Genomic DNA, 23,939 nt, shown 5'->3' with positions numbered 1-23,939 from the left:
AAGTCAGTCCCGACTTTAGTTTTTATATAGATAGTCTAACGACTAAGGAGGCCTAGTGGCACTGATTAAAGCACTCGGCTGGGAACCAAAAGGCCAGTGCTTCAAACCTACCAGCCATTCCATGGGAGAAAGACATGGCCGTCTGCTTCCTGGAAGATTGAAAGCCTTGGAAACGCTATGGGGAAGTTCTGCCAAGTCCTATGCAGTCAGTGTGAGTTGGAATTGACTGGAAAATAGTGGGGTTATGCTAACAAACAAGTGGAGCACTATCCCCCCCACCCCACCCACTTCATAAATCGCCTACATTACTCACCCATTAGCAGGGAATTTACCTTTTCCAGGGATTCATCTCGTTTGTTGTTCTTGGGAAGGGCTGTTGCGTCGGTGCAGGTCCTGTGTACAACAGAATGAAACACTGCCCAACCGTGTACCGTTCTCACTGTCTGGGCTCGATTGGAGCCCATTGTTGCAAGCACTGATACGATCCATCTCATGGAAGGCCTTCCTCTCTCATCATTGACCCTCGACCGAGCAGCAGGTCCTTGTCCAGGAATTGGTCTCTCTGGTGACATGTCCAAAATACGTGAGATGAAGTCTGTCAATCTTTCCTTCTAAGCAGCATTCTGGCTGTACTTATTCCAACAGAGATGTGCTCGCTCTTCTGGTTGTCCAGGGTAGATGCAGCATTCTCCCCCACAGTCCCACTGCATCTCTCCTGCTTCTATCTTCCTCCTTCATCATTCCGGCTTTTACATGCATCGGAGGCCATTGGAAATGCCATGGCTCGGGGGAGGCACACAGTCGTCTTCAAAGTTTTTCAACACGTTGACGAGACCATTTGCGGCAGAGCTGCCCAGTGCAGGGCGCCATTTGATTCCATGCCTGCTGCTTCCATGGCCTTTGATTATGGATCCCAGTAAAGTAAAACTCTCAGTAATGTCAATATTTTCTTCATTTATCATGATGTTGCCAACTGGCCCACTTGTGAGAATTTCTATGTTGAGGTCTAATCCACACTGAAGTCCGCAATCTTTGATCTTCATCAGCAGGCGCGTCCAGTCTTCCTCACTTTCATCAAGCAAGGATGCTCTCTGAGTGTCACAGTCATTAAGTTTTCCTCCGAGCAGAATGCAACATTTTTCTTTGTATGCTTTAGATTTCCTAATTATTTGCTTAGCATACATCTTGAATAAGTAGGGTGAAAGGATACAATCCCGATGCACACATTTCCTGATTTTAAATTACGTCATAACCTCTTGTTCTGTTCACATGTCTGCTCTGCCTCTTGGTCTGTGTACAATGAATTCTTTTGGAATTTCTATCCTTCACAACACTATGCATTATTTTTTCAGGATACACACAATTGGATATATTTACATAGTCAATAAAGTACAGTGAAATATATCTCTGATATTCTGATTTTAGCCAAGATTAATCTGACATCAACAGTTCATGTCGTCTTCTGAACTGGGCTTGAATTTCTGCAAGTTCCATGGTGGTGGACGGCTACAACCATTTAAAAACGAGCTTCAGCAAAATTTTACTTGCACAGATACTGTTCAGTAATTTCCCAACATTTTTTGTAGTCATTTTTCTTTGGAATGGGCACATATGTGGATCTCCCCCGCTGGTTAGCTTAGCTGAGTGAACGATTCAAGTGTTTCATCTGTTTGTTAAAACCTCTCAACTGCTATCCCATCAATTCCAAGACCTTGTTTGTTTTTGCTAATACCTTCAGTGCTGTGTGGACTTCTTCCTGCGAAACCGTTGATTCTTGATCATATGCTACAATGATTAATGTTCACCAAGTCCTTTTGGTACAATGACTCTTTCATCATTTGGTACTTCCTGCATTATTCAATATTTTGCCCACCGAATCCTTCAGTATTATAACTTGAGGCTCAAATATTTTCTTCCGTTTTTCAGCTTGAGAAATACCAACTGTGCTCTTCTCATTGGGGTCTCTAACTCCAGGTCTTTGCACATTTCATTGTACTACTTTATTGTGTTCTTCAGCCGTCCTTTGAGATTTTCCGTTCAGCTTTTACTTCAGCATGTTTCCATTCACCTTAGCTACTCTATATTCATGAACAAGTTTCAGAAGGTGTTCTGACACCTACTTTGGTCTCTTCACCTGCCTTTTTAATGACTTTTTGCTTTATTCTTGTGTGACATACGTGATGTCATCCCACAACTCCTGTGGTCCTTCATCATTAATGTGCAACATATCAAATCTCTTCTCGGGTTGGGCTCTACATGCAGGTAGAACATCCTCAAAGTCGACCTTTGGTTTTTGTGGATTTGTTTGAATGTTCTTCGCCTTCAGTTTCAGCTTGTGCACGATCAATGGATGCTCTGCCCCAGAGTCAGTCCCTGACTTTGTTCTGACTAATGAAATTGAGCTTCACCATCAACTCTTTCCATCAATGCAATCAGGTTGATTCCTGTGTATTCCATTTAGTGAAGTCCAGTTGTATAGTAACATTACGTTATTGAAAACGTTATTTCCAATGAATAAGTCATTCATTTTGGAAAATTCTGTCATCCAATGTCCAGCATTATTTCTGTGACAAAAGTCAAGTTTTCCGATTGCTGATCCTTCTTCTCAGTTTGGAGTTTGTTTATTTAAATCAGCAGTAATTTTCAGTACATCTTGATTGCAATGGTAATACAAACTTTAGAAGTTGGTGAAATTGTTCAATTTCTTCATCTTTGGCATTAGTGGTGATGCATAAATTTAAATAATTAATTGTTACAATAACTGCTTTTCCTTTTAAGATTGTGGATCTCCTCCTGCTGCTGATTCCATTCTGCTTCAGGGTGTACTTCAGATCTCGAAATGTTCTTTTTGACAGTGACTGCAACATAGTCCCGGCGTAGTAGATCATGTAAATTATCTGATTCAAAATGGCCAGTCACAGTCCATTGCCCCCCACTCACTAATGCTTAGGATATCGATCTTCAAGCAGTTCATTCCATGCTTGAAACCTTCCAATGTTCCTCCTTCCCACCTTGGCCATTTCGGGTCCTGATTATTAATGGGTGTGGCTGTTTCTCATTCTGCGTTGTGAAACAGCAGCAAGTGGAGGTCCTGAAAGCTTTGCTGCGTCTACTTCATTCAGGTTGACTCTACTGGGAGGAGGCAGCTTCTAGTCTGTCTACGTGTAGAAGCCCCACCATGGGAGACCCTGCTGGTCTTTCAAGTATTGGTGGCGTAGCCGGCAGCATCCCAGCAGCATGCAAGCCACCACAGTGTGACATGCCGACAGACGAGTGGTGAGGTGCCACCTCGAGGGTCGTTAATTTTCCAAATTAACTGACACTCCTAGAAAGTTCTGTGACTTGCATTTACCCAGTGAGTGACACTTCAGGACCCCCCCCCCCCATCACTGCTAGTGTCCACAGGGAGCACTCACTTGTGGGATCCAACCAACACCCACGCGACTCGGTCTCAGCAGATGGCACTTTTCAAACGCAGAAAGCTGTTCCCGCCCCAGACTCTCAAACTTTTTCCAGATGGACGAAGGTGAGCACATCAGATACGGCTGGGCTGGGCTGGCCTGGGTGGCCACACACATGAAGCTGTTTCTGCCTCCCCGTGTCAGCGATCCGTGTGCTCGGCTGCTGTCAGAACGCTTGGAGGTTCAGTGTCACTCAGGCACCTTCAGAGCGAGGCCTGGCCATCTGCTCCCGAAAAATCAGCCATGGACAAGCCTGTGGTGGGTTATTGAATTGTACGGCTTGTGGATGCAGTGCTAATCAAACTGTGGAGAAAGAAATTCCTATGGGGCAGAGTTGTCCTCGGACACACGTGGAGTGGCCGTGAGTTAGTCTGTTGGATGGCAACTGGGTGATCCCAGACTGGGGTGGGTCTCTATGAAAAAGTAGTCCTGTGTGCCTGGACAGAGAGGCCCCCCCCAGCCCTCGCCGCCCCCCACCGGCCCTTTGTCATCATTTCCATTTGCCAACCGCTTGGAAAAGAAGGAAGCTCAGTGGGAAAAGCAGAGCAGCTCTGATGAGGGCTCCTCCCCCGCTTGCTGGTCTCACTTCTTTGCTGTGACTGCCCACAGCCGCCTGGGAAATGGGACTGGCCTGGGGAAGTCATGGAAGCGTGGTGTGTGTGTGTGTGTGTGTGTAGTGTAGTGTAGTGTAGTGTAGCTATAGCATGCCTGTTTATTTTTAAGTCTTCTGAGCCTGGACTGGACTCTGCTAATCAAAGCCGATAGTCATAGGCCACGTTGTGTGGCTTCTGCCTTGGTGGCCTAACCTTAGCATGGACACAGGAGGGAAGGCCAGGTTTTCTGAGTGCCAGGTTTTATTGCATATACCCCAGGAGCCTGGCGAGATGGCTGGAGGGTCTAGAAATCATCAAAGGGCAGGCCACGTGCTAAAGGTTACATACTTGGTCTCCACCTTCCCTCAACTCTTCTTCCAAGGGTCTCGTCTCCTTTTGCTCTAACAGTTGTTCTCATTTTATATCTCAAGGTCAAGACATTTAAGATGGATGGATAGATACATAGACAGATCCAGACCTAGATAGAACGAACCTAAAGATTATGAGACGAAGTGGGGGGGGGGGTTCGGTCTGAAAAGAGAAAGTCTGGGAGATGGCTATCTTTGAGGTTCCAGAAACACCACTTTGGTTACCTACTGCTGCTGTAACAGACCTCCCACAAGTTGGTGGCGGCTGCAAACAGACCTGGGCACGTGGCTATAAATTACAGAGAAAGATGATCCCAGCGCTCTCTAATGACAGCAAGAGGCACCTGTGGCTCAGCCTGAGTGTCCGTCAGTGAGGAGTCTGAGGATGGGGACCCTATAAGAGCGCAAGGAGGACCAGGGGTCTCTGCAGGCCCACCCGTCTCCAAGACTCTGTGTGCATGCTGAGACACCATCGGGAGAAAAAGACGGCTGCTAGCACAACAAGTCTAGTTTTCCGGGGAAGAAGCAGAGACACGGAGGGGGTAAATCATCGACCTACCGGTCAGGAGAGGTGCCTCGATGCTGTGCTTCTGGCCTGGGCTTTCAGTCAGAGGCTGATGATGCTGGAAAGGTGATCTGTGGAGCTCATAAAAAGGTTCTGTGTAGTCTCATGAGAGGGCTTTCCCTGAACGCCATAGAAACCTTTCTTGCACACCAGTGCCCTGGGGGAGGGGAGTCCAGGGCCCTCAGCACAACCCCTTACATCTGCACACAGAGGAGGGCTGCCCCTCACGTCTCATTTGTGCCTGTCACCTCCGCCGAGTCCAGGTCAGAGGCCGTGGGGGCAGGACAAGTTGAAGAGTGAACGCCGGCTGAGGTGGGGATGCCCTGGGTCCCTGGGCCGTTGGCTGCTGCGTTCTGTTCCCATCGGGGGCTTGCTTTTCCTTACTTAGGAAGGCCTGGCCAGAACCTTCTGGTATTCCAGATTGAGTTTAATTGTGGTGATTTCATTCTGCCCTTTTTATGTCGAAGCCAGGGGCTTGCGTCATAGAAGAGTGAATTCAGGGAGGTTTTTATTTGCATGTGAATCACAGCTTTCCAGCCGAATGTCACTTACTTGGAATTTTTGTCTGATTTTGTTTTTGTTTTTGTCTCTTGGTGTTTTTCCATCAGGCTCTTTGGCTAACCAGAAAAGAGGGAGAGAGGGAGAAGAAGTGGGGTGGAGGGGGGGGGAGAGTCGTGGAAAGGCTCAATCTGACTAGTGCAGGGTTTGAATTGGCAGCTGGAAAAGGAGCGCATTATGAATGTGAAGGGAAAAAAAGAAAAAGGAGAGAGAAATGGATGCTTTATTTTGCTTTGAGGGAGGGACCGAGGCCAAGTCAAACTGAGAGCTCTAATTTGGGAATGGTGTTATTACAGGTCATTGGGAGTTGGTTACGCGCTAAATTGGGAGGCTGGTCACATGAGGAGACAGCAAAGGCGGATCACATGGGGGAGGTGGGGGCCCTTTTACAATGAAGTTTTATTTTATTTACTACACAGCCGAGAGGTACTTATGGCTTGTTGAGAAACCAGATCACCCTATTGGCTGGCGCTTGCTCCCTGGCCTGGCCTGCCGGTTGGCTTATAAATGAGGCAGATCTTCTGATATCCGTACCTCCTGTGGCTCTATTTAGGGGCTGGAATCTGTTCCGCGATCAGGAGAGCTGGGCATGTGCTAAAGGGGTTATATATCTGCTCTCCGCCTCCCCTTCCTATCCGCTTACCGCTGTTCGGGCCTAAGATAACCTTTTTGATGCTCAGGCAGATCGGTAAGCCAGGTGTAAACTTTTATTTATGAGGTCCTCTCCCCTCTCCTCAGCACTGTGGCTGTTCACTTGTACTTGCGAAATAAAAGCACCCCCCAAAAGATGGAAACCCATTTGCTTAGTCCACTTTGCACTCAAATCACAAGATAGATGCTTTGACAAAAGCAAGCCGAGGTAGATGCCGCCGCATCGGGGCTGGTTTATGAACACGGTGTTCTTCCTTCCCCTGCGGCAGACTTTCGACGTTCTTGGCTTCCTACGAGTGGCCGAGGAGGATTGTGGTCAGCTGCCAATCTTCCTTGCAGAATCCAAGCGGACTTTCTTGACCAATAAGACCCCCACGCATTTGCTGTATTTGAAGTAGCAGTAAAATCCAGCCTCACAAGGACTGCCTAGAACAGGGGTCTTCAAACTTTTTAAACGGGCCAGTTCACTGTCCCTCACCCTGTTGGAGGGCCAGACTAGCGTTTTAAAAAAAAAAAACTATGAACAAATCCCTATGCACACTGCACATCTTATTTTGAAGTAAAAAAACAAACGGGGCCGAAACACCAGGTGGGCCGCAGTTTGAGGACTCCTGGCCTAGAAGTTTGTTAGCTCCTGTCTGGTGCAAACACATGTACTCATGAACCTCAAAAGGGTGCAGTCGCTTGCCTGTGGCCCAGAGAGCCTGCTGGGGCCCCTGGGGCCTGCAGGCTGGTGGTGCTTGTGACCGACGTTAGGAATAGAAAGTGTGTGGAAACTTTCTATAAACGGCGGCCATGTCCTCTGGACCCGTGCAGCTAAGTGGTCAGGAAGCTATGATCTGGCGCCCCAGGGAATTGCTGAGAGACCTTAGGCAAGTCGCTCGGTGCCTCAGTTTCCCCGAGGACTTTGGGAGGAAAGGATAACCCCCCACCCCAACCTCTGAGGTTTTGGGGATGCAAGCTGTTAGGGACCAATGAAGGACAGTAGTTTCATGAGCACCGAAAACAGGGCCATGTGTCACTGAAGCAGGGGGGCGCCACCAGTACCCCCCTCCCCCAGACCTCTTCTGGGGCAAGGCCTCTGACATCACAATACCCAGCCAGACACTCCATAATGCTGAGCTGTGCCCAGTGGACCCCAGAGGAGGGAGGAAAAGGAGGGCCGAGTAGAGAGGGAGGAGATGGAGCAGTTCCTTGGGTGATAATTCCATCCACTCACACTTTCTTCACCTAACACCTGGTTCAACTGTAATGTGTTCAGCCCCATATCACCTGTATAGCGTCTGTGCCCTCCCCCTGAAGCCCACCGAAATATTATGGTCCTCTAATCAAGAGAATCTGGTCTCTGTTGCTGCTTCTCTCATGGTTCATCTGCAAACCCGGGAGTTGGTACCTCTTCACCAAACGGCTCTCCGGAGCATCCATTTAGAGGTAATGTTCCGGTGGGGGGGAGGGGGTTCCAGATTCTTGTGGGTTTTCCTGAAGACCCCATCTTAACGCTCCTTCTTGGAGCAGCACGGGACTCCGGGGACCATGTATGGGATCGTCTGGTCAAGATGCAGGAAAATGGGAGTCCCCAACCATCATCTCTCAGGAGCTTTTGCAGACTCTCTGGTTTGATGCCACTCTTAAGACCCAGGTGGGCCAAGTGGTGACTTCCCAGTCTGCCCGAGGTGTACGATCAGCCGTTTCCCAGAAGCGTTCTGGCAGTTAGCTTGCTTATTCGTTGTTGGTTGATATTTGTCTTTTTACCCAATAACAATTTCCTCTGAAAAATGGGTCTCTGGTGCCCTTTGAATTGATTCACATGTTCAGAGTACTTCTCGGTAGGAAATTATGTTTCCCATCTGGCTTCCCATCAGCCTTAACCTGTTTCCCATTCGGAAGCTGAAGACCGGAGGCCGTAGGTCCTCTGGGCCCTTAGGCTTCAGAGTGCATCCGTATCATTGGGAAGGCCGCTCACAACCCAGATTGCTGGGCCCCAGCCCAGAGTTTCTGCTTCAGTAAACGTTGGGCGGGATCCCAGAATGTATGGCTGTGGTCTACACTCGGAGAACCAATGCCTGGGGTCTTTTCTGGCTCTCCTCATCCCCAACCCAGACCTTACGGCAGATAGGCTTCCTGGAGCATCACCCTGGGCCCGTAAGTGGAAGTGATAAACCGAAACCACACACCATGGCCATTGAGGCAATTCTGATTCCGCTGAGTGGCCCTCCCTATAAGGGGCTTCCGAGCCTTTCATTTGTATAGGAGCAGATTACCTCATCTCTTTCTTGAGGCGTAGCTGCTGGCTTTGAACCACCCACCTTGTGGTTAGCAGTCCAACACTTAACCCGAGCATCATCAAAATTCCTTAAGTGGTGATGATAAAACCAAAACCAAGCTCACTGCCCCTGAGCTGATTCCGACTCACGGTGACCCTCTGGGATGGGCACAACTGCTCCAGTGGGCTCCTGAAATTGTAACTCCTTACAGGACTAGAAAGTCTCACCTTTCTCCTGACTAGAAGCTGATGGTTTCAAACTGCTGACCTTGGGGTCAGCAGCTCAATGCGTAACCTCTCTGTCACCAGGGCTGCTGGTGGTGGTGATAGTAGCGAACAATGACTTCTGTGATTAGCTGCGGTTGCCTGACTCATGGCATCTCCATGTAGGGCACACGAGGAAACACTGCCCAGTTTCCCCACCATCCCCTTGATTTGTTGCAGAGCAGAATAGATGCTGACCAGCATATAGCACTTCCTGTGGGCCAGCAAGGAACCCTGGTGGTGCAGTGGTTAAGTATTTGGCTGCTAACCAGGTGGGGAGTTCAAACCCACCCACCACTCCACAGGAGACAGACCCAGCAGTCCACTTCTGTGAAGATGACAGCCCTAGATCCCCTATAGGACAGCCTCCTCTGCCCTAGGAGGTCACTGTGATCAGAATTGACCCTAGAGCAGCGGTTTTGTTTTCACTGTGCCTCTGGATCAGTCGTCGGTCCCCATGCTTCGCTTAGACGAAATAATTCGAGCGTCAGAGCAACCGTCTAGGGGGTTCCTGTGTTCTAGCTGTGGAAGCTGAAGCGCGGGCTTGAGCGAATTGCCAGGGTCACAGAGCGTCCTAACTGGAACATGCAGGTTTCACAGTGGCAGTGTGGCTCAAGGCCTTCCTTGCTCTGAATCCTTCCTCTTCTTTCCTTTGTGCTTCCCCAAATCACTTCCAGCCGGCGAGACGTCTGTAGTTCTTAGAAGTGGATCCTTCGGAATGGTATCCAAGATACCGGCAAATGCCCGTCTTAAGATACTTATAATCAGCGACCTGGGTTCCAAGTATCCAGGCAGGTTGGCTTCCCCGCCTGTGTGTGTCTGCGTGCAAGGAGAGGGAATTGGGCTCTCAGTGGGCGAGGACCAATCCAGGGCACAGGAAGAGACGAGGCCCATGGCCTCTTGAGAGGCAAGGGAGTGGGGCAGAAGTGAAGGTGATAAGGGTGTCCAACTGTGGAGAATGACCAGTGTTTCCCTTTTTCTGGGTTCTCAGTATCCCCGCACCATTCATGCCTGGTCTAGAGGTTTCCACGGCGGACATTTTAGAACCCTAAGTAGAGAAGCTGAGAAGGAATTGGCCCTGCATCATCCGTCTTCACAGAGATGCATGTGCCTCGTACACAGGCCTGGTCTCCCAAAGCCTATGTGAGGAGAATTGGCCTCAGTGAGGATGCGGGAGGACCTACACGAGGTAGGCACACTGACCCTGTCCTCAGGAGTCTAATAAAAAAGTAACAAGCATCGTACATGTCTGTTTGCCACTGAGCTAAACTGTGGGGAAAGCAGGGAGGACCGAGAAAACAGACAGAATTTGGAGGTGGAAGGTAGGTTGCAAACTGTTAGAGCTGATGACGGAAAGAGGCCGGCAGGTACAGGGTGTCTGTGCAGCAGAATATTTAATGTTGGGTAATAACAGCTCTCTGAATATTTCATTGAAGGTTAAGTCTCCTCTCATGCAGTGGAAAAGATCATTGGTTAAACCCTGAGTTTTCTAGCACTATTGTGTTAAATGCTGGCTCTCGGTGAGCTGTAGCCTGGGTACTTTAGAAAAGAGAATTTACAGAGCTGCCTGGCGGTTCCATAACTAGAGGCACATCTCAGTGTAGTGTCCTACCAGTCTGTTCTACAGTGTAACTAGCGGCTATGGCTGACCTTACACTTGCCCGTGCCAAGGACAACAGACCTGGCATCAGACCATACACATCGACTGGGGCCACAGACAAAAGTCTGATGGGTTAATGAATGCATCCAGGCAAATTTGCCTTTGGGAAGTCAGAATGATAACCAAATAAAAGGCAGGCCTCCCTTGTCACTTCCAGTATGGCTTGGTGCTGCTGTTTGCCTCGGCCCCAGCTCCCTCCACCTGAGAACTGAAGAGGAGGGCGGGGGGCCAAGTGGTCCATTTTCACATGCCCTGGACCCCAGAAGAAAATCCTGGCTCCCTGGTGGGGTAGTATTTGCACCTTGGGCTACCAACCCCAAGATCAGCAGTTCAAAACTCCTGCTGCTCTTTGGGAGAAAGAATTCCAGTCCCAGAAGCCCACAGGGGCAATCCTGCCCTGTCCGAGAGGGTGGTTTTGAGGCAGAATCAACTCGATGGCAGTGAGTTTGGAGCTTAGGTTAAGAATATTACCATTTCCTCCCAACCTTCCTAGAGTGTGGGGATTTGGTTGTTGTTGTTGTAGTTTACTAGAAAGGAGCCGCTTCTAACAGGTTTGACCTTGTCCTCGCCCTTAGCTTAGCAACTTCCTGGTGCTCCTGTGGCACGTGGCCACCTAGTCAAACACGGAACCCGCTCTCCTCGACTCGTCCACGTCTCTGCGTCTCCGCCTTCTCTGTTCTTTCTCCGTGTCTTATTTCTCCAGCCTAAATCCTCTCACGGTTTTCGTGTCTCCCTTTGTGTTTAGATGTCAGGACAGAAGAACGAGAAGCCCTGCTCACTGACACCACTCCTGGGGTTCTTCTCGCCCTGCACAGCACACCCACATACCATGCGCAAGCTAAAGGCCCTCCTCTCACCCTTCCTCCCGATTCTGGTCCAAACACTGACCTCTGAGTCGGTTCGGCTTCATGGTGGGATGTCTGGGAGGAGGGGCCTGGCGCCAGCTCTCTCATTCTTCATCCTCCTCCTCCTGACTTTTCACCCGGGGATTCTGGGAGACTTCAAAAATGAAAAAGTAACCCATTCTTAGAAAAAAACCAAAAACCTGAAAATTATTTTTTCTGATTTGCATGGCCAGGTTTCCTACCTTGAGAATATGTTTGGTACAATGTAGAGGGTGAAGAAAAACCACCTGTAACGGCTTACTAACTTTCAGCAAGTTCCGAGACTGGCAGCAGCTCCGGAGGACCATCAGGAAGGGAGGGGTGCCTCTCTCTCACTCCCTCTGCAGGGCGGTGTTGGGTGTGTCCTCGAGTCGCCCGCTTCCTTCCTAGGACAGTTGTCCTGAGCCTTGCCAGTTCATGTGTGGCCACAAAGTTGTTCATTCTGCCCTCAATATCCCTAACTTACGCATTGAGTCATTTCAGATTTCACCCCTACAGGGAAGGCCTATCCATTCAACATCAGTTTTTTCTAAGAGAAGGCTGCTCTGCTAGTCTGTAGGGAAAGGCAGGCACAGTTAGGTGCCTGCTTGTTCTTTCGGTTGCCACCTCAAGAATGGGATCGTGCTGATCTAATGTCCTGCACTGTTCTCTCTCAGCGCTTAGCAGTTGAGAGAGCATGCAGAAGACCAGGGCTGGCTCCTTTCTGAGGTGTGGGCCTTGTTTATCAATTCCTGAAGCTTATACGCTTATATTGTGTGAAGGGGCCAGTATTCAAATGGGGTCATCCATTCCAGCCTCATATGTCTTTCCTTACTTTTTATTTGAGCAATCGTCACACGTACAATTCAGTGACATGGTAAGATTCTTCATGTTGTAGAACCATCATCACGGTCTTATTCCAAATTATTCCTCCACCACAAACACACTCAGTAACTCTGAATCACAGGTTCTAAACTTATTTGGCTTCCACCCCCTTTTCAGGGAAAAAATTACTCCATGCTCCCAGCAATTACAGTTTTTGTCCTGTGGCCCGTATTCCAGGATGAAGTGTCACCTCACAGGCATGGAGCGACGCTGACTCACAGTGACCCTATAATACAGGGTAGAAATAACTTTACTGAGATGGAAAACCTCATCTTTCTTCCTCAGAGTGGCTGGTGGTTTCAAACTGCTGGCCTAGTAGTTAGCAGCCCGGCATGTGACCTGCTAGACCACCAAAGACTTAGTGCTCTTGCTGTGCCCCCTGCCCCAGGTGGTTCTAGGTGGGGCAGGGGGTGGGGTTGTACTGAGCATCGTCAAGTTTGGGAAACACTGCCCTAAATAGTAACTCCCCTTTATTCCTCTCCCTTCCCTGGTAAGCACTAATCAGCTTTGGTCTGCCTATTTCATATAAGCCATGTCACGCAGTCTTTGGCCTTTGGTGACTAACCGCCGTTTTCAAGGTTCACCGGCTTTACAGCCTTTGCCAGGACTTCATTCCTCCTTGTGACTGACTGACTCAGCTATGGTTCTGTGATCTGGCCTGTTTCATCCCAACATGTGCTTCTGCTGACTCTCTGGACACTGTCAAGGATTCTGGGGGGTCGGGTTCTTAGTTATCAGTATTATGGCAGTGGGACTGAACCGTGGTGCCTCCTCCTGGGGCCTCTTGCTTCCAGTGCTGTCACGGACCAGCGCCGGAATCTATGCATCGTAGCGCTGACCATGTGTCGCCGTGGGTTTTCCTGTTGAGACTTGATGTGAGGATTACTGATTCACTCATTTAAAATACGATCCAAGAGTCACGTCCTGGTGTTCGGGGGGCTGGGAACACAGTGAGACACCAAAGGTTAGTGGCAGGTAAAGCTTTCTGCTTCCAGGCATCTACGTCTTCACTTTGGAGTGATTTTTTAGTGGGAGAAACAGAGCAAGTATGGCTGACAAGGATTTACCTTAAGGGTATAAGGTAACATTTCCCCTTCCAGTTTGCACGTTTCCGCGACTCATTCCTCAGATTTTATTTGAACAAACTCACGGTGGCCTGAGGAATGTGGACGTACAGCAGTCGTAGCGTAGCGCTTTGCGGCGGTTATCAGGCTCTCAGCAGATGTTTGCAAGAGCATCGCATTAAATGCATCTCAGTCTGTTGTCTCAGCCTCTCCAGCCTTTATCAGGAACACCGCTTTGCTTGGTGTCAGCCACAGTCAGGGAAAGCGCTTGTCCCGCTTTTGGTTCCCGCCCACCTCAACCCGAAGGGAAGAGTTTGAAAAATGGAGCTAATTGAGCTAATGTTTTTATTTTCCTCTTTTGCGTACCCTTGTTTCCAGTTGATCTGAAAACTAAGAATAATTTGAATACTCTACAAACAAAAAGGAAGTGACCGAGCAATTTCGGGGTCACATTTGGTACCCCTGGCTGCGATTTGTAAGTTTGTGGTTTATAGGTCATCCAATCTGACAGACTTCTTTTTTTAAAAAAAACTTAAGTGAGTTAGGTGCAAATGTACAGAACAGATCCATCCACTTCACAGCCCACTGTCCATGCAGAGTTTATTTCAACTCGCCCAATGCGATCCCCTCAGTGTACTGCGTCCTCGCTGTGTTTCGAGGTTCCTTGCGTCTCTCCTAACCCGCTGAACTTGATCCTTGAGCAGTTGTTGTCCTTTTGCCCTGAAGCAGTGGCTGATGATAACTTGGGGGTGAATTCCATTTCAGACATGAAGAGTGACTAAGAGCCAGTCTTGGGAGGACCTCTCTCTCTCTGACCAGTCAGCCTGGCTCCGTCCCTGCGTTTTCAGTTCTGCCCCACAGTGTTTTCCCTTTGCAGGACCCTCTAATGTGAGCCTTTCAGCGTTGTCGGTCGTGGTAGGTCGTGGTAGGCAGGAACCGGCTCCTCCTGGTCTCGGTTGTGGAGACACGGTATTTGGGTGGTCCATTAGACTAATTGATCCCGTGTGTCTTCTGAGGTCAGCCCATTTCTTTTCTGTCGTTCACCTTAGCTGGCTGCTCGTGGGCTTTTAAGGCCCCAGAGCTACTCACCGAGATACGATGTAGACATTGTCTTTGTTAACTGCAGTATGCCAGTTGACCTTGGTGTCCTCTTAAGACGATGGTGTCAGACTTCATGTAAAGGACGTTTCTAGGAAGTGCCTAATAGTTTTAGTATGAAATCCTAAGTCCAATATTGTAAATAGGTGTCCTGGTGGCACCATGCGTTAAGCATTGGCCTGCCATCCTCAACCTTCAACCTACCAGTCTCTCCCAGGATGATTTGCAGCCTCAGAAAGCCTATGGGGCAGTGGTACCCTGTCCTGTAGGGTTGCTATGAGTCAGAATCAGCACAGTGGCAGTGGATTTGGTGTGGGGTTTCACCAAACAAAATGCCTGGGGCAATGCCATGTAACCATTTAAAAATGTGATTGCTAAAGTTAGGTTAAGGTGTGGGAAAATGGAGACCATGTCACTGTCCCCAGGAAGTTTGCATTTAGGTGTAACATACATACAAGTGTAACATACAGCAAGTGACGTGATATACCGCTTTGGAGAAAAACAGCAGAGTAAGTCAAGACAAAATTGGTTTAAACCCATCGAAGCATTTATTAAACAAACTGATCAAAATGAGAAGGCATTCTTCCTCACGAGATTCCCCCCTCTAAGTCCGCATACTTCTGAAGGCAGAGCAGCCATCTCTCTAGCCCTTGCTGAAGAATTCGGAGGCCTGGGACTGACCTCCACCTCCAAACAAGAGGTCTGGCATTCTCAAGGGGCTCCAATCATGCTCCTTTAAAAAGTTTTATGAGCTTCAGGAATAAAAAGTGTGAAGGAATGGAAGATGCACACTAGCCTGTGTGATCACATGAGGTATCGACGGGATAAGGTTATCAGGCACCAGAAAACCCCCAAACAAACATATCGATGCAAATGAAGGGGGTCGGAGTGGACACCCAAAGCCCATCTGTAGATAACTGGACATTCCCTCACAGAAGGGTCACAAGGAACGAATGAGACAGCCAGGGTGCAGCACAGCACCGACTGAACACACAACCTTCCTCTAGTTCTTTAATGCTTCCTCCCCACCACTATCACGACCCCAGTTCTACCTTACAAATCCAGCTAGACTGGAGCATGTGGTCTGATACAGATAAGAGCTCAAAACACATGGAATCCAGGACAGAGAATCCCCTTCAGAACAACAGAAGTAGCGAGACCACGAGAGTAGGGAAGGTGGCGGGGGGGGGGGGGGGGGCAGAGAAACAGGGAACCGACTACAATGACACACAGCCCCCCCACCTTCCCAGGGGATGAACAACAATAATGTGAATAAAGGGAACAAAGGGATGGTGTAAGATATGAAAATAATCATTTATCAGGGGTCCATGAGGGTGGGGGGGAGAGGGAGGGGGAAAATGAGCTGATACCAAGGATTCAAACAGAAAGAAAATGTTTTGAAAATGATGAAGGCAGCATATGTACCAATGTGCTTGATAAAATGGATACATGGATTGTTATAAGAGCAGTAAGAGCCCCCGATAAATTGATTTTTTTTTAAAAAGTCTGAAGGGACAAGATGGGGGTACAAGGATAAGGTTTCCCCCTGGAGTGTCCCTGGGCAGCCAGGCCACTCTTGGTCGCAATGGGGGAGTGCCTTGGGCACACCTTCCCTCCCTTTTTCTCTCACCTAGGGGCTTTTCCATTTTCCTAAAACATTTTTTATTATAAGCCCCTGTCATTTTCCTGTGCCATTTGGGAGGGAAAAAATAGCTATCCCAATGAGCCCTTCAACATCGTGCCCCCATCCCCCCCCCCAAATAGTCCCCATAACCGTCTGAGCTGACCTCTCTCCCTTGAATGGGTGAGATTGGACTCTTTTTGGAAGGTCCTCTAATGAGACTGAGACAAGTAAGTGTACTACTGAAAAGTTGTTTGTGGCCAGCCGCTGGTCACAGAGATGTATTTAGGGACATTTTGTTTGGAAAGCCTTGCATAGATGAACAATGTTTTTTGTTTGTTTGTTTTTTGAACTTACCCTGATAAAGCAGGTCACGAGGGGAGTGAGAGATAAATAGCTGGTCAGAGAAGTCCTCACGGGGAAGGTGACATTTGCACAGAGGCTGGAGAGAGGCTAGAGGTGCGCCTTGGGGAGAAGTGTTCTTTCTAGGCCGTGGAACAGCCCCTGCGGCAGGCACGTGGCTGGGCTGCTAAGGGAATAGCGAGGAAGCCCAGATGCTCTGAAGTGAATGAGTTAGCTGCCAGGAGCCCTGGTGATTCAATGGTTAAGTGTTCGTTCAACTAGTCACTGAAAAATTGCTTGATGGGAGAAAAAACTTGGCAGTCTGCTCCCATAAAGATGATCCCATAGGATGCCCCACGGGGCAGCTCTGCTCTGCTCTGTGCTACCCGATCACAGGAGTCAGAATTTGACACAAAGCAACATGCGAACAGACACTCCTACCAACCGATTTCCTGTCCTCAAATCCGCGGGATGGGGCGTTACCGCGGGCTGGCTGTGCCTGGGTTGTGCAGTCGCGCTGCATTGAGAAAGCATGGTTTCTTTAGGATTACCTTGATCGGAAAAATTCTTCCCCAGAGCATTTGACCATCGAAGACCCACTGGTTTTCCTGCCTTGTGGCGCACTTATTTCAGGGGCTCGGCATCCAAGGGTGCATGCTATTCCCAGCCATGTCTGCCACGAGCAAATGGCCTAAAGGCACTGATAAGGAGCCCTTTTCTGGTAACTGTTATTCAGCTGAAACCAAGGGTGTAATAAAGCAGCAATTTAAGGGTAATTAACTAACAACTGGGGCCCTGGCAGCTGACATGCCATGGTGTCAGCTCCAGCTTTGGGGTTGAAGCACGCACTTTCTCACTCCCAGGATCCATCCTTGGACAGTGTCCTTATCCTCATGGGTTTTGATCATAGATCTTTGAAAACATTTTTTGGAGCCACTTTTATGCCACTGGCTTCTAAATTATGAATAATTAATTTTACCCACATAAAATATCCAACAAGCTCTTTAGTTGGAGAAACTGATCAAGAAATGGAGGCTAGTTGGTGTCACCCAACCTGGCCGTTGCCGGCCTTGCCTTCGACTCTCCGGCCCATCTCCCATTGGGGCGAGACCGGGGTGAGTAGTGGGAGAAACCATGTCATGGATGTGGTTCATTCATTTTTTGATGATGGTAATTCCTGTGGCTTCCCTGGAGAACAGAGTCTGTTGACTACCCACCTCAGCAAAGCTTGCTCGCTCTCTGGAAGGTGGTCCAGACTCCACAAAGCAGCCCAGTGGGCAGCTGCGCTGGCCCTAGCCAGGGCATACAAGCCTCTCCGTTCAGGATCCGGCTTCTGTTAGAAAGAAGAAACTCACTCTCAGGCTGCTTTCCCCCAGGGAATGGCTCAAGCTAAGGCTAACTAGGCAGCAGGGAAGTAGCGCTCACAATGCCGCCTTATTAATTTACCATGAGAAACCGTCATTAGATGGGCCAGACGTACTCAAAATCCATATCATCAGCATGCATTCTACCTCCAGGCAGGCCTCCACGGGCAGCCAAATCATAATCAGAAACCAGTTAGTACATTGCCCTGAAAAACCATGGTCACAGAACCTAGAAATACCTCAAGTCTGTTCACTCCGGGCATCCTCTCCCTGCAGGCACCTGGGGAGCCAAATCATAGCCTGCCAGTTGTTTGGGGGAGCGGATACTCAGGATAAGGGAGGCTGAGCGAGGTGAATGGCTTGGGGTACCCGGATTGTGTGAGGCCTTCTCTGCAGAATGGACCAGAAGGACTGCACTTCTCAAAGGCAGAACTGAAATGCGCTTTCACTCAGACAGACCTTGGGATAAGCGTGCAGGCTCTTATTGGTTACATACCAAATGGCCTAAAGTGTAGCCGTTTAAAACAAGAATGGACATTGTATCGCATAGTTTCTATGGATCAGGAATTGGATGGTCCTTGCTCAGGGCTCCCCACGATGCCTGAACTAAGGCCGAGAGGTTGGCTCCTCAGATGGGTGACTGGCAAGTTGGGAGGTTGGCGTGGCTGTTGGCACCCTCGGGCCTCAGTTCCTTGTCACACCGAATGCTCCATAGGACTGCTTGCATGTCCTTACATCACGGCAGCAGGCTTCCTTCAGAGCCCATCATCCAAAACCTACTGTCTGGCACCGTTTACCGTGGAGTCAACACCACGGCATTCTGTTTGCTCGAGTAACTCCCCCTGGGTCTCATCGCGGAACCCAGTGTCAGAGGAATGCCCATGGGATTGTGGACACAGCCCCCCAACCAAAGCATAGCAGGCCCTGCCAACATTGTCTCCGAACGCCCTTTCTTCTTTGCTCCCATGAAACCTGTCTGCTGATCCACAGACTCTGGTAACATTTCGGTGGTAGATGAGCTCACCTGTGTATCTTTGCTGTGGTGTTTACCAGCCAGGAGACCTTGAACTCCCTGTACTTGTAGTTCCTCATCTGTAAGTGATGCCTCGTGATTGGGCTGCTAACAGCAAGCTCAGCAGTTCAAAGCCACCGGCGGTTCTGCAGGAGCTCGACAAAGCTTTCTATTCCTGTGAAGAGTGACAAGCTCGGAAACCCACAGGGGGCAGTTCCACCCTGATCCATAGGGTCACTGTGAGGGGGGACCGACTCAGTGGCAGTGAGTCTGGTTTGGTTTTGGTAATCAGAGTCGCCTCATCAGTCTCTTGTGGAGATGGAAAGAGTCATTAAAAGCACCGAGCTGGGAAGAGTGTTACTACACAAGGAGCCATGTGGTAACTTAGCTGCTGGCAGTCGCAGCTATCGCAAGACCAGACGTCGTTTGATCCAGTGGGTGTACTGAGCCCAAAGGAGGGACTCTTATTTCTGTGTTCCTGTGGTATGAAACAAAAGCCAAAATTGTCTCCCTAACCATGTTACAACCATCTCAGGACAGAAAACAAACCAATTCAGCCTTGGGAAGGTCCAGGGTTAGTGGCCTCTCTCTTACTTTTTCTCTTTGCTGTACGTTTTTGAAGTCCAGGTTAATCCCTGGCAGAGAGCAGCTATCGAGAGATAATGTGTTTACTTTGCATCCTGTGCCCTATTTATGATTTGTTTTTGTTCCTGTTTTTTTTGGCTGACCTTTTGTGGGGAAGTGTAGCATATCCAAACAGGGAAATAACCTAGCAGAAAGCTAGGGGGTTTCTCTGCCTTGAAATTCTTTATTAAATATTCTTTCCAAATTTTATTTTTAAATACGTGTTTTTCAGGGGTGGTGGTAGTGGTGGTGTTTGAGCAGATTTGGCCTCCTTTTAGGCCCCTTTGATTCTTTCCAGGGCCTCTCTACCTCCTTAGACATAATGAATTCATTTTATATCCATCCCAAACAGATTAATACTCTAAAAGAGGCTTTGTGTTTGCTGAAAATGTTGTGACGAGGAAGTTAGAATTAGTGCTTTCTTCATCTCCCAGAGCGTCTTTAAAAGGTGGGCAGTACTGAATGGAAGCCACCAGGATAGCCCTATGTCAGTTGGCATTCGGTAAGTATAGATCCAGGGAGTGGGACCTGCAAGACCATCTGTTCTCTCCAGTCTGCATTCCCCAATCTGAATGTCTCGAACCCCGTGTTGTCTGGTTAAGGAACACCAGTCACACGAGACATCTGAGAACTTCAACTATGGCTACTCCCAGAGATGTGCTCATCAATAACTAGAAAATGCATGATTGCAGGCATGTAGCTCACGTTGTTGTTTGCTTGGCCAGCGATGTTCTGAACCGTGCAGCTCTATTGTTCAAGTCCCCAGAAGAGTTTGCAGACTCTTCCTTGTTGACTCCTCTGAGCACTTTATCATTCTGACAGCTCCGTTCTTCTCTGCATCCAATCTTAATCTCTCCTGTTCAATTTGACAACTTGGTCTTCAAATAGTTGATGGTCCTGCGACTCATGATCCCCACTTAAAGGAATCAAGCACCTCCATTTTACTTTGTGTGTACGTTCAATAACCCTATTTTCTTTCACATTTTGGCTATTGCTCTTTTCCAACTGTTTAGTCCTGTTCAGTAATCATTTTAATGAGATGGCATGGGGGGGGGGATGTCTGACCTGCTGATTACACAAAGGAGAAGGGGAATCCAACTCCAATCCTCCCAAGGATGATTCCTTCAAGGCAGAGCTCCAACACCCTTCCAACTTCCTCAGCGAAGAAGCGATGTAATACCACATGCTTCTCCCACAGCACCCTACTTTTTAGCTGGGTTTGATCATCCATGCAGTGGCCACACAGAACTCACAGAAAACACTGAGCTCTGGGGTTCATTCGGAGAGTTAATGGGTTAGCATGTGTCATGATCTGAAAACATTATAAGGATACATTATAAGGATACACTCCCTGTGTACACAGCAGTATTTCTTAGCCACCTGCCCTTTTATATCTCTCTTGGTCTCCAGTGGCTCCTCTGCTCTGTCTCATGGTCTCAGTGCTGCAGCTCCTGGTGCCTCCACCAGTTTAGGCAGGTCCCTTGCTTGCATTCCAGTAGTGGTTCTTCTGTCTTCATGGTGGTGGGATTCCTTTTCCTGTTTCTGAGATGGCTCACTTTTATACCCAGCAGAATGGCAAAACTGACCAATCCCGAGTTAGAGTCCTCTAGATCCTACTTGCATGATCCCACCCAGTCATTTGGAGGAGTTACAAAGACTATGCATAGAAAAGCCATACCAAGTCATTTCACTTCACTGCCCTTCAGTGAGTCGTCTTTAAAATAATTTTTATTGTATTTTTGCTGAAGGTTTGCACAGCTAATCTGGCTCTCATTTGAACAATTACTACACAAGTTGTTCTACGATGCCGGTTACTTTTTGTGATGATGTGCTAACGTTCCCACTCATTTCAGTCCGGGTGTTTTCTTTCTAGTAAACTGGTTTCCCACCCCTTATCCTTGGTCTTTGCTCTAGGGTCATTGCTGGCCATTTCATTCTCTATAGTATTTTAAAAACGTGGCATCCCAAACCACCCACGTCACTCAAATGGGGGTCTGACTAATGTCAAGACAAAGAGAAGGAGCTGCTTCCACCACCAAGTGCTTGGTCCTATAACACAGTGAGGGACAGATGCTCCTTGATTGATGAGGCAGTTGCGACTCGGAGCGGTTAGATAACTTACCAAAATTATTCCACAGATTATTTGTTCCACCACAAATTATTAAGTGGTTGATCTCGGGTTTAGACCCAAATTTGCCTGAGTCCAAAGCCTATATTCTTTCCATTCCTTCCTTGCTGAGGCTCTTCCTTGACTCTGCCCTTTGGGTTTTGAGATGCTTTGTAGTACCTGGCTGATGAGGTGCTAGCTTAGGTCGTGTAATGACCATTGGACTTCTACCAGCTAGAAGTGTGAAGCCTTTGGGCTGAACTTCAGAAACCCTCTTGCAACCCCGGAGACGCTACATAAGAGCCTGCAGGACTACCAGTGCGACAGAGCTGAGGTCTCCTGTTTTCATGAATGACTTTTCTGGAAGGGAGCTTGCTTTCCCTTAACCTCAACTTTTGCCACTGCCAGCCTGTAGAACCAGCTGCCTCCCCCAAGGCGGATCAATCATAGTGCATTGTTTATCCCTGTTTGCTTAAGGCAATAAGCTTGGGCTTTGAGTGGGAGGAAGCAGGAAGGAACCTGGTGAGTGTGTTAAAAACAGATCTTCACATAGAAATAGCCTGCTTGGTTGGCATGTGCGCTCAGAGGTCTCCCTGGAGCCTGATCTTAGAGCCATTGCCCATTCCTGCTTGGAGCCCGTGTGCTCCCTCTTGTGTCAGGTGAAAGGTGTAGGCTGACTACTAGAAGTACTTTTTTTTCCCTGGCATATTTCTACCCCTGTGAAGTTACTTCACGCACGTGCCTCTGCTGGGGTTTAAACCACTCTTCACAGATGTCTGCGGGGAAGGGAAGCAGGGCTCGGAGATGGTGACCTTTGGTTATACTTGCTTTTCCGTGAATCTTCCCCTTATTCCATAGCCCCCTGTCTATCTGAGGAAGTAGCTAGACTTGTAAGAAAGCATATCGTGCTGTAGATTTTCTTGGGCCGTACCCAAAGTAGCCTTCCCCTCTTTGGAGACGTGTTTGTGAAAAATCGAGCACCCAAACACCTCGGCAGATTTGTTCTGTGTTCCATTCCAGTGAGTCACTGCTCCTGACAACCACGGGCAGGCATCCGGCCAGAGCCTGCTTTGAGACAAGGTAGTCAGGTACACAGATCGAGGCTCTGGTCCGCGGGAATTCTCCCCACAGCGTGGGGCTTCGTGTCTGAGTGGCTCTGTTTGCTTACTTGCCCTGAATATTTTCCTTTTCAGGAATCATTAACCAATGGCAACAAGAATCCAAGGATAAAGTGATTTCCCTCCTCTTAACTCACCTGCCTTTGCTGAAGCCGGGGAACCTCGACGCTAAAGTAGAGTATATGAAATTGCTGCCCCAAATCCTGGCGCACTCCATCGAACACAGCCAGCACATCGAGGAGAGCAGGCAGCTGCTGTCGTATGCGTTGATACACCCGGCCACCTCACTGGAAGACCGCAGTGCTTTAGCCATGTGGCTGAACCACTTGGAGGACCGCACATCGACCAGCTTCGGCGGCCAGAACCGAGGCCGCTCGGACTCTGTGGATTACGGGCAGACACACTACTATCACCAAAGACAGAACTCCGACGACAAGCTCAATGGGTGGCAGAACTCTCGGGATTCTGGGATTTGCATCAACGCCTCCAGCTGGCAGGACAAAAGCCTGGGGTGTGAGAACGGCCACGTGCCCCTCTACTCCTCCTCGTCCGTCCCCACCACAATCAATACGATTGGAACCAGCACAAGTACAAGTAAGTCCCCCCACCCCCACCCCCACCCGGAAGCCCTTTCCCGCAGTCTGGTCTTGGCGACTTGCTGTGCGTGGCATGTCTGCTCTGAGCACTCTGTCACCGCGGAGAGAAGGGGTCCTTGGAACTGGAATGGGGAGAGGTTCTTGGGACCCTGTCTTTTGGCTCTTTTGACTCTGAAAAGATGCAGGTGAAAATGGTGGATGGTTTAAATTTGGCTTAGAAACAGACCAAAAAAGAAAAGAGAGAGAGACTAACTGGTGGAAAGAAAAAAAAAAAAGGGAACTTCTTGTTTCCAAAAATAAGAATGCCTTTTCTCCCTCCACGTAGTTCACCCTGGGGTTTGGGGATTTGCCAAGACGCTCAACTTCCATGTGATACTCAGAACCTGACTCTAGCCCAGGGGTAACCAGCCAGCCACAAATGGACTATGTGCATTCCCCCTTTTTTTCAGTCTCTCCCCGCCCACCCCCCTTCAATTTTTTTTTTTATTTTCACCCTGGAATGTTCCCTCCCTGCATTTTCCCGTTAGAGGCCCCAGTGCCTGGGAGCCCTGGTCCTGGGGGGTGGGAGGGGGCGTGGATTGCTAACTGAGAATGCTGCTCTGCTGTGGCCTGGTGTGAATGCTCCGGACCCCCTCGCTCAGTCTAACCCCTTAGGCGAGGCGGGGTGGCGCTCTGTGCTGGAGAAGAGGGAGAAGACGGCTCTCTGCTCCTTGGACCGTGACAGTAAAGACCCTGCCTGGAGCTGCTGCTAGGGCCCGACTTGGCCGAGGGACCCTGAGCCCTGTGGCAAACCTACCTCCAGGCTCGTTCTCGAGTCCCTGAGCACTGTGGGAGAACTTCCTTGGTTGGGGGTGACGGGCAG

The 23,939-nt window shown here is 49.0% G+C and overlaps 1 protein-coding gene across 6 annotated transcripts in view; it reads left to right on the top strand.

Moving 5' to 3' along the window:
* The window catches only part of SAMD4A (sterile alpha motif domain containing 4A), a 261,976-nt gene that overhangs the window by 131,104 nt on the left and 106,933 nt on the right, over window positions 1–23,939 (top strand). For all 6 annotated transcript variants that reach the window (XM_075532336.1, XM_075532337.1, XM_075532334.1 and 3 more), the window contains exon 3: window positions 22,557–23,075. In XM_075532336.1, the coding sequence (XP_075388451.1) occupies window positions 22,557–23,075 (519 nt within the window). The remainder of the gene's footprint in view (window positions 1–22,556; window positions 23,076–23,939) is intronic.

Source organism: Tenrec ecaudatus, chromosome 14 (assembly GCF_050624435.1).
Source record: "Tenrec ecaudatus isolate mTenEca1 chromosome 14, mTenEca1.hap1, whole genome shotgun sequence".
Taxonomy (NCBI): Eukaryota; Metazoa; Chordata; class Mammalia; order Afrosoricida; family Tenrecidae; genus Tenrec; species Tenrec ecaudatus.
Note: the sequence above shows the minus strand (reverse complement) of the source record. Positions and strands in the feature narration are given on the sequence as shown.